The following is an 11,719-nucleotide window of genomic DNA, read 5'->3' on the forward strand; positions in this document are numbered from 1 at the left end:
TGTTTGTTTGATTGATTGGTTTGTTTGTTAGTTAGTTTGTTCGATTGTTTGATTGCTTGTTCGGTTGTTTGATTGGTTTGTTTGTTAGTTTGCTAGTTCGTCTGTTTGTTCGTTCGTTTTGTTAGTAAGATTGTTCGTTTGTTTGTTTCTTCGTTTGCTTGTTTGTTAGGTTGGTTGTTTGATTGGTTTGTTTGTTTGACTGTTTATACGTTAGTTAGTTAGTTAGTTTGTTTGTTTTTTTGATTGGTTTGTTTGTTTGTTTGAATGTTACTTTGATTGGTTTGTTTGTTTGTTTGTTAGTTTGTCTGTTTGTTCGTTTTGTTAGTATGGTTGTTCGTTTGTTTGTTTGGTATGTTGTTTATTTGGTTTGTATGTTTGATTGTTTATACGTTATTTACTTGGTTAGTTTGTTTGATTGGTTTGTTTGTTTTTTTCTTTGTTAGTTAGTTAGTTTGTTTGTTTCTTTGTTAGTTAGTTAGTTAGTTTGTTTCTTCGTTAGTTAGTTTGTTTGTTTGTTTGATGGGTTTGTCTGTTTTTTAGTTTTTATGGTTGTTTGATTGGTTTGTTTCTTTGATTGTTTGCTCGTTAGTTTGTTAGTTAGTTTGTTTGTTTGGTTGTTTGATTGGTATGTTTGTTTGATTGTTTGTTCTTTAGTTTGTTTGTTTGTTTGATTGATTGGTTTGTTTGTTAGTCTGTTTGTTCGTTCGTTCGTTTGTTTGATTGATTTGTTTGTTTGTTAGATTATTTTTTTGTTTCATTGGTTTCTATGTTTGTTTGTTTGTTTGGTCGTTTGATTGGTATGTTTGTTTGTTAGTTAGTTTGTTTGGTTCGTTTGTTAGTTAGTTTGATTGTTAATTAATTAAATTAGCTAGTTATAACTAATTAGCTAGTTATTATTTTGTAATTAGCTAACTTAACAATTAGCTAATTAATTTTAATAAATTAAATTGTTAAAAATTAAGATATAATATAATTTTAAAGGAAAATTAGCGCGTGAAGTTATAATATATTAAATTGTTAAGAATTAAGATATAATATAAGTTTAATGGAAACTTAGTGCGTAAAATTATAATAAATTAAATTGATATGAATTCAGATGTAATATAGTTTTAAAGGAAACTTAGTGCTTAGGCATTCGCGATTTTCCATAAAGTAGCGAGACGAAATTAACAACGCCTTGTGTTAGCGTGGCGAGAAATTGCCAATGCGCTGTGTTAGAGTTGCGAAAATTGCCAACGCGTTGTGTTAGAATCGCTTTCGGAGCGACCTTCGAAATTACGTAGTCGATCGGTTTCGCAGCTCCCGTGCGTTTACCCCACACGATGTACGTGTGCGTGCGTACGTGAGAGTCGCGATCTAAACATTACGAATTGCGACGATGCTAAGACGATCGGCTGTCGTCGGCCGCTGGCTAGGACGATCGGTTGGCGTCGTGCGCTAGCTAGGACGATCGGCTGACGTCATGCGCTGGCTAGGACCATTGGCTGACATCGTGCGCAGGCTAGGACGATCGGCGGGCGTCGGGCACTGGTTGAACGAAACGAACTAATTCGAAAGGACGCACTCGTAGGGAATGCGACGAACGTTGTAACGCAATTTACGATTATACAATCACGATTGCGGTTTAGGATACGAATAACGATAGGGGATTATAATATAATGAACACGGCTTAAAAAATAGAATAGTTTCCAAAACCTACTATCTCTTAATTATTATTAAAACAGCTAGAAATAATAAATGCATCGATAGAATATTTTTGATGTAACGATTCTTCGATAAATTCGTGCTTTAAAAATTACTTCGTATGTTCGACGTTATTAATTACCTCCGCTACTAAATGTTACAACGAAATAGCCACGGGATTATTTAATAATACCATTTGCAATAAGAATTCTCGTTAATATTAAATTATTCGAAAAGCAATCGATTTATCAACGAAACTCGTCTGCTGCAACAATTTCTTGAAACTTTTGTGCTCGAAATATTACTTTGTATGTTTGATTCTATCGGCTATTTTCGCTAGAAAATTAAATAGCAAAATTGCCAGTGGGGTGCTTCACCATGCTTCTATCAAACAGAATTGTTGCAAATATTAGGAAGCGAGAAATAATAAATTAATTAACAAAAGGAATTCGATATAATAACTTAAACAATTCGATCGATTGATGCAAGACTCTTGTTAATTGAACCTCGTTGGTACTTTTCATGAATAAATTAAGCGATGAAATTATTTCTCGGGTACCGGATAGCATTATTGCAAAATAAATGATCGCGAATATTAAATAAATGGAAATAATCGACATTGTCGAAATTATCAATCGCCATATCCCTTATCCGATATCCAATATCCCATATTCCATAACAGATATCCCATATCCCGTATCCCATATCCGATATCCGATATCCCATATCCCATATCTCATATCCGATATCACATATTCCATATCCCATATCCCATACTCCATATCTCAAATCCCATATCTCATATCGCATATCCCATATCCGATATCCCATATCCCATAGTATCTGCGATTTATACAATTCCATATGTAAACGGTCTGTTTCAGATCTTAATGATGTTAAAAATTGTTCAATATTCATTTTGTCTTCGTTAATATCTTTATTCGATGAATGATAATATGTGGTGTCGGTTTTTAGATCATTTAAATTTCCTATATGTTGTAACTCTTCTTGGTCCACAGTTGTATATTCTTGTTCAGTTTCTTCTGACTCATCGATTTCATTGTCTACACATGTATCTTCATTCAATTCATCGTTTGCTGCTTCATTTCGTATTATTATTAATAATTCATCAAACGATTTTTCTTTTACAACTTGTAATTTTTGAAGGATGTTATATTGCTTAGCTTCGCTTATGGACGCTATAAAATCTATTATTTCTAATAATTTTTCGCCAGGATAAGGGTTCGACCTTGAAGACCGCAATGCGTTGCGATAATCGTCTATATCGGACTTTGAAATCGTGAGATTCGGCATATATTCGTCTTCTTTAACAGGGTATGGAAAATATGCATAAAACTCATTGTCAGATTTTCTATGCAATGTTTTGAAATCTTCTATTTCTCTATATAGCTGCAATAAATCTGTATCCAATGAGCCAGAATACAGATAGGTATCGTTGACTTCCTCTTCATTCCGTATTTCTGGATAAATGCACAAAACTGCTTGTTTCTGTACATTAAAAAATGTTTTGAGCTTCTTAATATGCTCAAAGTATAGCAATCGTTGTATAGATTCTGTCATAGTTTCCAATATGTAATTTAATAATCCAATTTGAAGATTCAATTTCTGTTTCCACGCGGTTGCCTGTTTTATTTGTATTTCCTCAGGTTTTTCGTCAATGTAGTTTTTACTGAAATCTGTCATACTGAAATAACAAAAAGAATTGATTATTTCATTCTGATGATCTTGATGATCTGGATCCGTTGTCGGTGACTCTGTATTTGTAGTAATATCTATAGTAGATTCTTCATCCAATTTTTTGCTAGGAAAATTATATCTTAAACGTTCAATAATGTTTCCAATATCAGTATCGGATAGATCAGCCTGTCGCACGTCCGTCAAGTCAACTTCAAACTCCGTTTCCTCATTAGCTTTTTCCTAATCAGAAGGACTGTCTGGAACAGGGTCTAATTTAAATTTATGTATAACTTTTGGTTGCAGTGCACTTCTATTTTTTTTCCCTTCTCACTTTTATCATCACTATTTTCCAAACATGAGTACCTCGCTTTAAATTTATTTCTTTTGTGGATATTTCTAGTATTTTTAATTACAGTGCCTTCTACATTGTTTGTGGACTGTGCATTATTCGTAATTACGTTGTCTTCGTTTCCAAAATCTTCATCACTGTTTAAATTTTTATCATTTTCTAATCGAATTCTATCATCTATTGTACTTGAATCATTTACACTTGCGGTAGATATATCAGATCTTAATGCACTTCCTTTAGCTTCAGATTTTGCAAAAACTTTTCCGAGTTTGCTAACAGGAATAGTCCAAATATTATCTGGATTTGTAGGGAGTTTCAGTACATAAAAGTTTGAGCCACCAACTGAGCCTAATAATTGTGCGAATGTTTCAAGTTCGTTGTCTGCAATTATTGTGATTGAAATACCATACGATCCATAACGACCAGCTCTTCCTATTCTGTGCAAATATGTCGCTGGATCTGTAGGCGAATCGAAGTTAACGACTAAATTGACATTGTCTGCATCTATACCTCTTGCGGTTAAATCTGTCGTTAGCATTATCCTACATTTAAATGTTTTTAATTTATTGATTGCTTCAAGTCTTTTCTTCATGTCGCCGTGAAACCCATAGAATTAATTTTGTTGCATACAGATTGTGCTTTGAAACGAGAAGAGAAATTTTATCTCAAATATAAAACGTTATTTCTTATCTGAGCATAACAAGAATTATTAAGATACAATACTCACCTTGATTGATAATTCGAAAAGACCAGGCTTTGTTTGAACTGAACTTTATTAAATATTTTTATCAGTTGATCTACGTTTATTTGGACCTAATATACAAAGTGGATATGAGTATCGTATAGCAAAATAATTATGTACAGGATATTTAAAATTTCCGCCATTTAAAAAAACATTTAAAGAGTATATGACACGAAGGACGATACAAGTTGAAAATTTTGCAACGTACGTTAACAAATGCATAGCGATTTTTAAACAACTTCAATATTTTTTATGATCTACTGTTTAAAAGTTATTTGAAATAACAGAAATACATATATATTCTGCATAGATTTGTTTTAACCCCTTGCCGTACTTTTTCCTTCACAGTTACAATGATTAGAACTTTTTCAATCGCAATAATTTCTTCTAAGAAAAAGAAATTTTATATTTATTGTCTGTTTACATCTATTTGAATGTTTAAATATTGGTGACAAGAGAATAGAATTTGATTTCGACTTAAAGGAACGGAACAACACTCATACCTAACAGCTTGTTACTAGAAATCTTCACCACAAATCTGAATCGTTAAAGTATGGCAAGGAGTTAATGAAATATCACAAACAAATCAAACCTGTTTCATTGCATTTGGATGAAAGGGAACGATAGCTACAAATTGTTTTAATCCAATAAGTATCGGACCATCATTATCTGGAGATGTTAAAACTGGAGAACACATATATGTTGATAAAAAGGTTTCAAGATCACCAGGGTAAGTTGCGCTCGATGCTATTACTTGTTTACTCAATGGTAATTTTGAAAAAATAAAGCTGAAAATTTTAAAAGATTATAAATGATTATTTGTTTCCAATAATAACAGTATAAATTTTATTGTACTAACTTAATGTCCTTCTGAAAATTGCTTTCCATTCATTTGTCAGCTTCATCTAGAATAAATAATCTAACATTTTCAACTATTAGCAGTCCTTTCTCAATTAAATGTCTAATTCTTCCCGGAGCACCAACAGCTATATGACAACCATTTACTTTCTTTTTATCACCTTCTAGAGCCATTCCTCCAATAAGCCTGAAACAGTAAAATGGTATTTATATTTCAATTCTTTAGTGTAATAAGAATATTTTACCAACTTTCCCATGAAATCTACCATTCATTTCACATCCTATGGATGAGCAAACTTCTGAAATCTGAACTGCAATTTCTCTGGTTGGTGCTAGCATTAATACTTGCACAGATGGTACTTGTACATCGACCATCTCAAGTGCTATCACACAAAATACTAAATATAATAAAATATAATGTTTTTAATAAGATCTATAACCATTGATTAACATTATTACTTATGAGCTATTGAAAACATGGTAAATATTAGGTGGACCGGAAAGTTATGTCGTTTGTTTACATTAAATTCAAACAGATAAATATGTGCAGAAACGACATTACTTTCCGGTCCCCCTAATACAAATCTACAAAACCAACCAAATCCACACCGTCCTAATGGAAACGCCTTCAACTGTATCGGCGATGGTTTCTCAAATCCACAACCGAATAATCCATCCAGGATCTTTTGAGAAAATCCCATTTGAAAAAATGTGACATCTTCTTTTATTTTAATATCCTGCGTGTGAGGTTTTTTGTGTATGTCATGTGCAATAATATGAGCCATTCTTCTTTGAAATATTGTTATACCACTTACATGTAACTGTAACAAAACTTTAAAAACACAGTCATATATTCACCTTTTGATTTAGTATTTAATATGTTTATATAAATTATAATATGTTTAAAAAAAATGACATATTTATATAAATTATATTTATTACTTTATACACTAGTATAATGAAAACAGAATATTTATATAACATACTTCAACCTTAATCTCCACCCGCATAAAATGCGTCTCAGTATTTACTTTTTATAAACTATCATTAAATAATTAATAAATATCCGCGACTAAATTAGAGATCATATATACTATCAAAGATCACTAGTATTATAAATCATTGTTATTGAATGACTCCGGGTGCTGCTAGTAAAGTACATACACTATGTGTGCACTTTACAAAGGTTAACTCATAGAATTACTACAGTATATAGTGCTTCCATATAACGAACCTTTGCGGGGGTAAAGCATTTAGCAAAATGAGGGCAGGTAGAGAAACTGCTTTTCTCTGATTGGGCAACGCTTCGCAGCAAAACAGTTCTGCCCCCACAGTTTTAGAGGGCTTTCCGAAACCTGCGAAACTCTTCCTATCCGAGCCTACCTTTGCGACTGGAGGTAATTAATTCGTATTGCAAATTTGCAAATTACAGGTATCCTAATATTTTATGAAATTTTAACTTGATGCGATATAAAACGCTATTTTTAAATAAATTAAATTGCTGTTAAATTTATATTTCCACTTTCATCGTTTGTGGCTTTCAAATCGTAATGTAAATGAGATATACAGAATACTGGATTCTTACTAAGAACCTTTAATATCTGAAATATCGATAACAACTAGCGTGACACGATAATGATAATAAAGCTTCTAGCCCCATTTTTAAGTAAGAAAATACGAAATTACGTAGTCGATCGGTTTCGCAGCTGCCGAGCGTTTACCCCACACGATGTACGTGTGCGTGCGTACGTGAGTGTCGCGATCTAAACCTTAAGAATTGTGACGTGCTAAGACGATCGGCTGACGTCATGCGCTGGCTAGGACCATTGGCTGACATCGTGCGCAGGCTAGGACGATCGGCGGGCGTCGGGCACTGGTTGAACGAAACGAACTAATTCGAAAGGACGCACTCGTAGGGAATGCGACGAACGTTGTAACGCAATTTACGATTATACAATCACGATTGCGGTTTAGGATACGAATAACGATAGGGGATTATAATATAATGAACACGGCTTAAAAAATAGAATAGTTTCCAAAACCTACTATCTCTTAATTATTATTAAAACAGCTAGAAATAATAAATGCATCGATAGAATATTTTTGATGTAACGATTCTTCGATAAATTCGTGCTTTAAAAATTACTTCGTATGTTCGACGTTATTAATTACCTCCGCTACTAAATGTTACAACGAAATAGCCACGGGATTATTTAATAATACCATTTGCAATAAGAATTCTCGTTAATATTAAATTATTCGAAAAGCAATCGATTTATCAACGAAACTCGTCTGCTGCAACAATTTCTTGAAACTTTTGTGCTCGAAATATTACTTTGTATGTTTGATTCTATCGGCTATTTTCGCTAGAAAATTAAATAGCAAAATTGCCAGTGGGGTGCTTCACCATGCTTCTATCAAACAGAATTGTTGCAAATATTAGGAAGCGAGAAATAATAAATTAATTAACAAAAGGAATTCGATATAATAACTTAAACAATTCGATCGATTGATGCAAGACTCTTGTTAATTGAACCTCGTTGGTACTTTTCATGAATAAATTAAGCGATGAAATTATTTCTCGGGTACCGGATAGCATTATTGCAAAATAAATGATCGCGAATATTAAATAAATGGAAATAATCGACATTGCCGAAATCGTGCGATCGTCTATCGTCAAAGTCAGTGCTGGGGGTATCCTTTGTGTTCGCTCGGCGCGAAATCGTTGCACAATTAGTCAAAACTTCGCTAATGAGGGAACCAGTCGCATTTCAAGTAAGTTCTTACAAAATTGTTTACTCGAAATTTATAACTGGTTTCTTTGTTTTTTTGTTACTTTGTTCGTTAGTTTGTTTGTTAGTTTGTTTGTTCGTTCATTTGTTTGTTTCTTTGATTGTTTGTTTGTTTGATTGGTTTCCTTGTTTGTTTGTTTGTTAGTTATTTAGTTAGTTAGTTCGTTTGTTTGTTTCATTAGTTTCATTGTTTGTTAGTTTGTTTGTTCGTGCATTTGTTTGTTCGTTTGATTGTTTGTTCGTTCGTTCGTTTTTTTGTTTGCTTGTCTGTTTGTTTGGTTGTTTGATTGGTATGTTTGTTTGATTGTTTGTACTTTAGTTTGTTCGTTCGTTCGTTTCTTTGTTTGTTTGTCTGTTTGTTTGGTTGTTTGATTGGTATGTTTGTTTGATTGTTTGTTCGTTCGTTCGTTTTTTTGTTTGCTTGTCTGTTTGTTTGGTTGTTTGATTGGTATGTTTGTTTGATTGTTTGTACTTTAGTTTGTTCGTTCGTTCGTTTGTTCGTTTGTTTGTCTGTTTGTTTGGTTGTTTGATTGGTATATTTGTTTGATTGTTTGTTCGTTCGTTCGTTTGTTTGTTTGTTTGTTTGATTGGTTCGTTTGTATGTGCGTTTGTTTGTTTGATTGGTTTGTTTGTTGTTTGATTGATTTGTTTGTTAGTTAGTTAGTTTGTTTGTATCATTGGTTTGTGTGTTTGTTAGTTTGTTTGTTCGTTCGTTCGTTTCTTTGTTTGTTTCATTGGTTTGTTCGTTAGTCTGTTCGTTAGTTAGTTTGTTTCTTTGTTTGCTTGTTTCTTTGGTTTGTTTGTTTGTTAGATAGTTAGTTAGTTTGTTTGTTTGTTTGTTTGATTCACTGGTTTGTTTGTTTGTTGGTTTGTTGGTTTGTTGGTTTGTTGGTTTGTTGGTTTATGGTTTGTTGGTTTGTTGGTTTGTTGGTTTGTTGGTTTGTTGGTTTGTTGGTTTGATGGTTTGTTGGTTTGTTGGTTTGTTGGTTTGTTGGTTTGTTGGTTTGTTGGTTTGTTGGTTTGTTGGTTCGTTGGTTTGTTGGTTTGTTGGATTGTTGGTTTGTTGGTTTGTTGGTTTGTTGGTTTGTTGGTTTGTTGGTTTGTTGATTTGTTGGTTTGTTGGTTTGTTGGTTTGTTGGTTTGTTGGTTTGTTGGTTTGTTGGTTTGTTGGTTTGTTGGTTTGTTGGTTTGTTGGTTTGTTAGTTGTTAGTTTGTTAGTCTGTTAGTTTGTTGGTCTGCTAGCTTGTTGGTCTGCTAGTTTGTTAGTTTGTTAGTTGTTAGTTTGTTAGTCTGTTAGTTTGTTGGTTTGTTAGTTTGTTGGTTTGTTGGTTTGTTGGTTTGTTGGTTTGTTGGTTTGTTGGTTTGTTGGTTTGTTAGTTTGTTGGTCTGTTGGTCTGTTAGTTTGTTAGTTTGTTAGTTTGTTAGTTTGTTAGTTTGTTAGTTTGTTAGTTTGTTAGTTTGTTAGTTTGTTAGTTTGTTAGTTTGTTAGTTTGTTAGTTTGTTAGTTTGTTAGTTTGTTAGTTTGTTAGTTTGTTAGTTTGTTAGTTTGTTAGTTTGTTAGTTTGTTAGTTTGTTAGTTTGTTAGTTTGTTAGTTTGATAGTTTGTTAGTTTGTTAGTTTGTTAGTTTGTTAGTTTGTTAGTTTGTTAGTATGTTAGTTTGTTAGTTTGTTAGTTTGTTAGTTTGTTAGTTTGTTAGTTTGTTAGTTTGTTAGTTTGTTAGTTTGTTAGTTTGTTAGTTTGTTAGTTTGTTAGTTTGTTAGTTTGTTAGTTTGTTAGTTTGTTAGTTTGTTAGTTTGTTAGTTTGTTAGTTTGTTAGTTTGTTAGTTTGTTAGTTTGTTAGTTTGTTAGTTTGTTAGTTTGTTAGTTTGTTAGTTTGTTAGTTTGTTAGTTTGTTAGTTTGTTAGTTTGTTAGTTTGTTAGTTTGTTAGTTTGTTAGTTTGTTAGTTTGTTAGTTTGTTAGTTTGTTAGTTTGTTAGTTTGTTAGTTTGTTAGTTTGTTAGTTTGTTAGTTTGATAATTTATTAGTTTGTTAGTTTGTTAGTTTGTCGGTTTGTCGGTTTGTCGGTTTGTCGGTTTGTCGGTTTGTCGGTTTGTTGGTTTGTTGGTTTGTTGGTTTGTTGGTTTGTTGGTTTGTTGGTTTGTTGGTTTGTTGGTTTGTTGGTTTGTTGGTTTGTTCGTTTGTTGGTTTGTTCGTTTGTTCGTTTGTTCGTTTGTTAGTTTGTTCGTTTGTTAGTTTGTTCGTTTGTTAGTTTGTTAGTTTGTTTGTTAGTTAGTTTGTTAGTTTGTTAGTTTGTTAGTTTGTTAGTTTGTTAGTTTGTTAGTTTGTTTGTTTGTTAGTTTGTTTGTTTGTTAGTTTGTTAGTGTGTTAGTTTGTTAGTTTGTTAGTTTGTTAGTTTGTTAGTTTGTTAGTTTGTTAGTTTGTTTGCTTGTTAGTTTGTTAGTTTGTTAGTTTGTTAGCTTGTTAGCTTGTTAGTTTGTTAGTTTGTTAGTTTGTTGGCTTGTTGGCTTGTTGGTTTGTTGGTTTGTTGGTTTGTTGGTTTGTTGGTTTGTTGGTTTTTTGGTTTGTTGGTTTTTTGGTTTGTTGGTTTGTTGGTTTGTTGGTTTGTTGGTTTGTTGGTTTGTTGGTTTGTTGGTTTGTTGGTTTGTTGGTTTGTTGGTTTGTTGGTTTGTTGGTTTGTTGGTTTGTTGGTTTGTTGGTTTGTTGGTTTGTTGGTTTGTTGGTTTGTTGGTTTGTTGGTTTGTTGGTTTGTTGGTTTGTTGGTTTGTTGGTTTGTTGGTTTGTTGGTTTGTTGGTTTGTTGGTTTGTTGGTTTGTTGGTTTGTTGGTTTGTTGGTTTGTTGGTTTGTTGGTTTGTTGGTTTGTTGGTTTGTTGGTTTGTTGGTTTGTTAGTTTGTTAGTTTGTTAGCTTGTTAGCTTGTTAGTTTGTTAGTTTGTTAGTTTGTTGGCTTGTTGGCTTGTTGGTTTGTTGGTTTGTTGGTTTGTTGGTTTGTTGGTTTGTTGGTTTGTTGGTTTGTTGGTTTGTTGGTTTGTTGGTTTGTTGGTTTGTTGGTTTGTTGGTTTGTTGGTTTGTTGGTTTGTTGGTTTGTTGGTTTGTTGGTTTGTTGGTTTGTTGGTTTGTTGGTTTGTTGGTTTGTTGGTTTGTTGGTTTGTTGGTTTGTTGGTTTGTTGGTTTGTTGGTTTGTTGGTTTGTTGGTTTGTTGGTTTGTTGGTTTGTTGGTTTGTTGGTTTGTTGGTTTGTTGGTTTGTTGGTTTGTTGGTTTGTTGGTTTGTTATTTTTTTAGTTTGTTAGTTTTTTAGTCTGTTAGTCTGTTAGTTTGTTAGTTTGTTAGTTTGTTAGTTTGTTAGTTTGTTAGTTTGTTAGTTTGTTAGTTTGTTAGTTTGTTAGTTTGTTAGTTTGTTAGTTTGTTAGTTTGTTAGTTTGTTAGTTTGTTAGTTTGTTAGTTTGTTAGTTTGTTAGTTTGTTAGTTTGTTAGTTTGTTAGTTTGTTAGGTTGTTAGTTTGTTAGGTTGTTAGTTTGTTAGGTTGTTAGTTTGTTAGTTTGTTAGTTTGTTAATTTGTTAGTTTGTTAGTTTGTTAGTTTGTTAGTTTGTTAGTTT

The 11,719-nt window shown here is 32.5% G+C and overlaps 2 protein-coding genes across 2 annotated transcripts; both read right to left on the bottom strand.

Moving 5' to 3' along the window:
• Positions 1–1,024: 1,024 nt before the first annotated feature.
• On the bottom strand, positions 1,025–5,600 carry LOC143259677 (uncharacterized). The gene is given in 6 exon segments (XM_076522937.1): positions 1,025–3,622; positions 3,796–4,273; positions 4,459–4,544; positions 5,066–5,261; positions 5,333–5,518; positions 5,581–5,600. Coding segments are annotated over 6 exon segments (2,373 nt in total). The 3' UTR covers positions 1,025–2,215.
• Positions 5,597–6,545, bottom strand: LOC143259723 (putative ATP-dependent RNA helicase DDX20). Its single transcript, XM_076523124.1, has 3 exons — positions 6,318–6,545; positions 5,941–6,163; positions 5,597–5,729 (listed from the first exon to the last, which is right to left on the bottom strand). Exons 2-3 carry the CDS (start codon positions 6,114–6,116, stop codon positions 5,708–5,710), a joined length of 198 nt encoding a protein of 65 aa, XP_076379239.1. The 5' UTR covers positions 6,117–6,163; positions 6,318–6,545; the 3' UTR covers positions 5,597–5,707.
• Between the last annotated feature and the right edge of the window lie 5,174 nt (positions 6,546–11,719).

This window comes from Megalopta genalis, chromosome 6 (genome assembly GCF_051020955.1).
Source record: "Megalopta genalis isolate 19385.01 chromosome 6, iyMegGena1_principal, whole genome shotgun sequence".
NCBI classification, from domain to species: Eukaryota; Metazoa; Arthropoda; class Insecta; order Hymenoptera; family Halictidae; genus Megalopta; species Megalopta genalis.

Bases quoted from the DNA above. Each gene is read 5' to 3' on its own strand.
- LOC143259723 (XM_076523124.1), bottom strand. From the start codon at position 6,116: ATGGCTCATATTATTGCACATGACATACACAAAAAACCTCACACGCAG. The intron at 5,730-5,940 runs GTGTGGATTTGG...TATTATATTTAG, and splicing joins AAGGCGTTTCCATTAGGACG to TATTTTGTGTGATAGCACTT.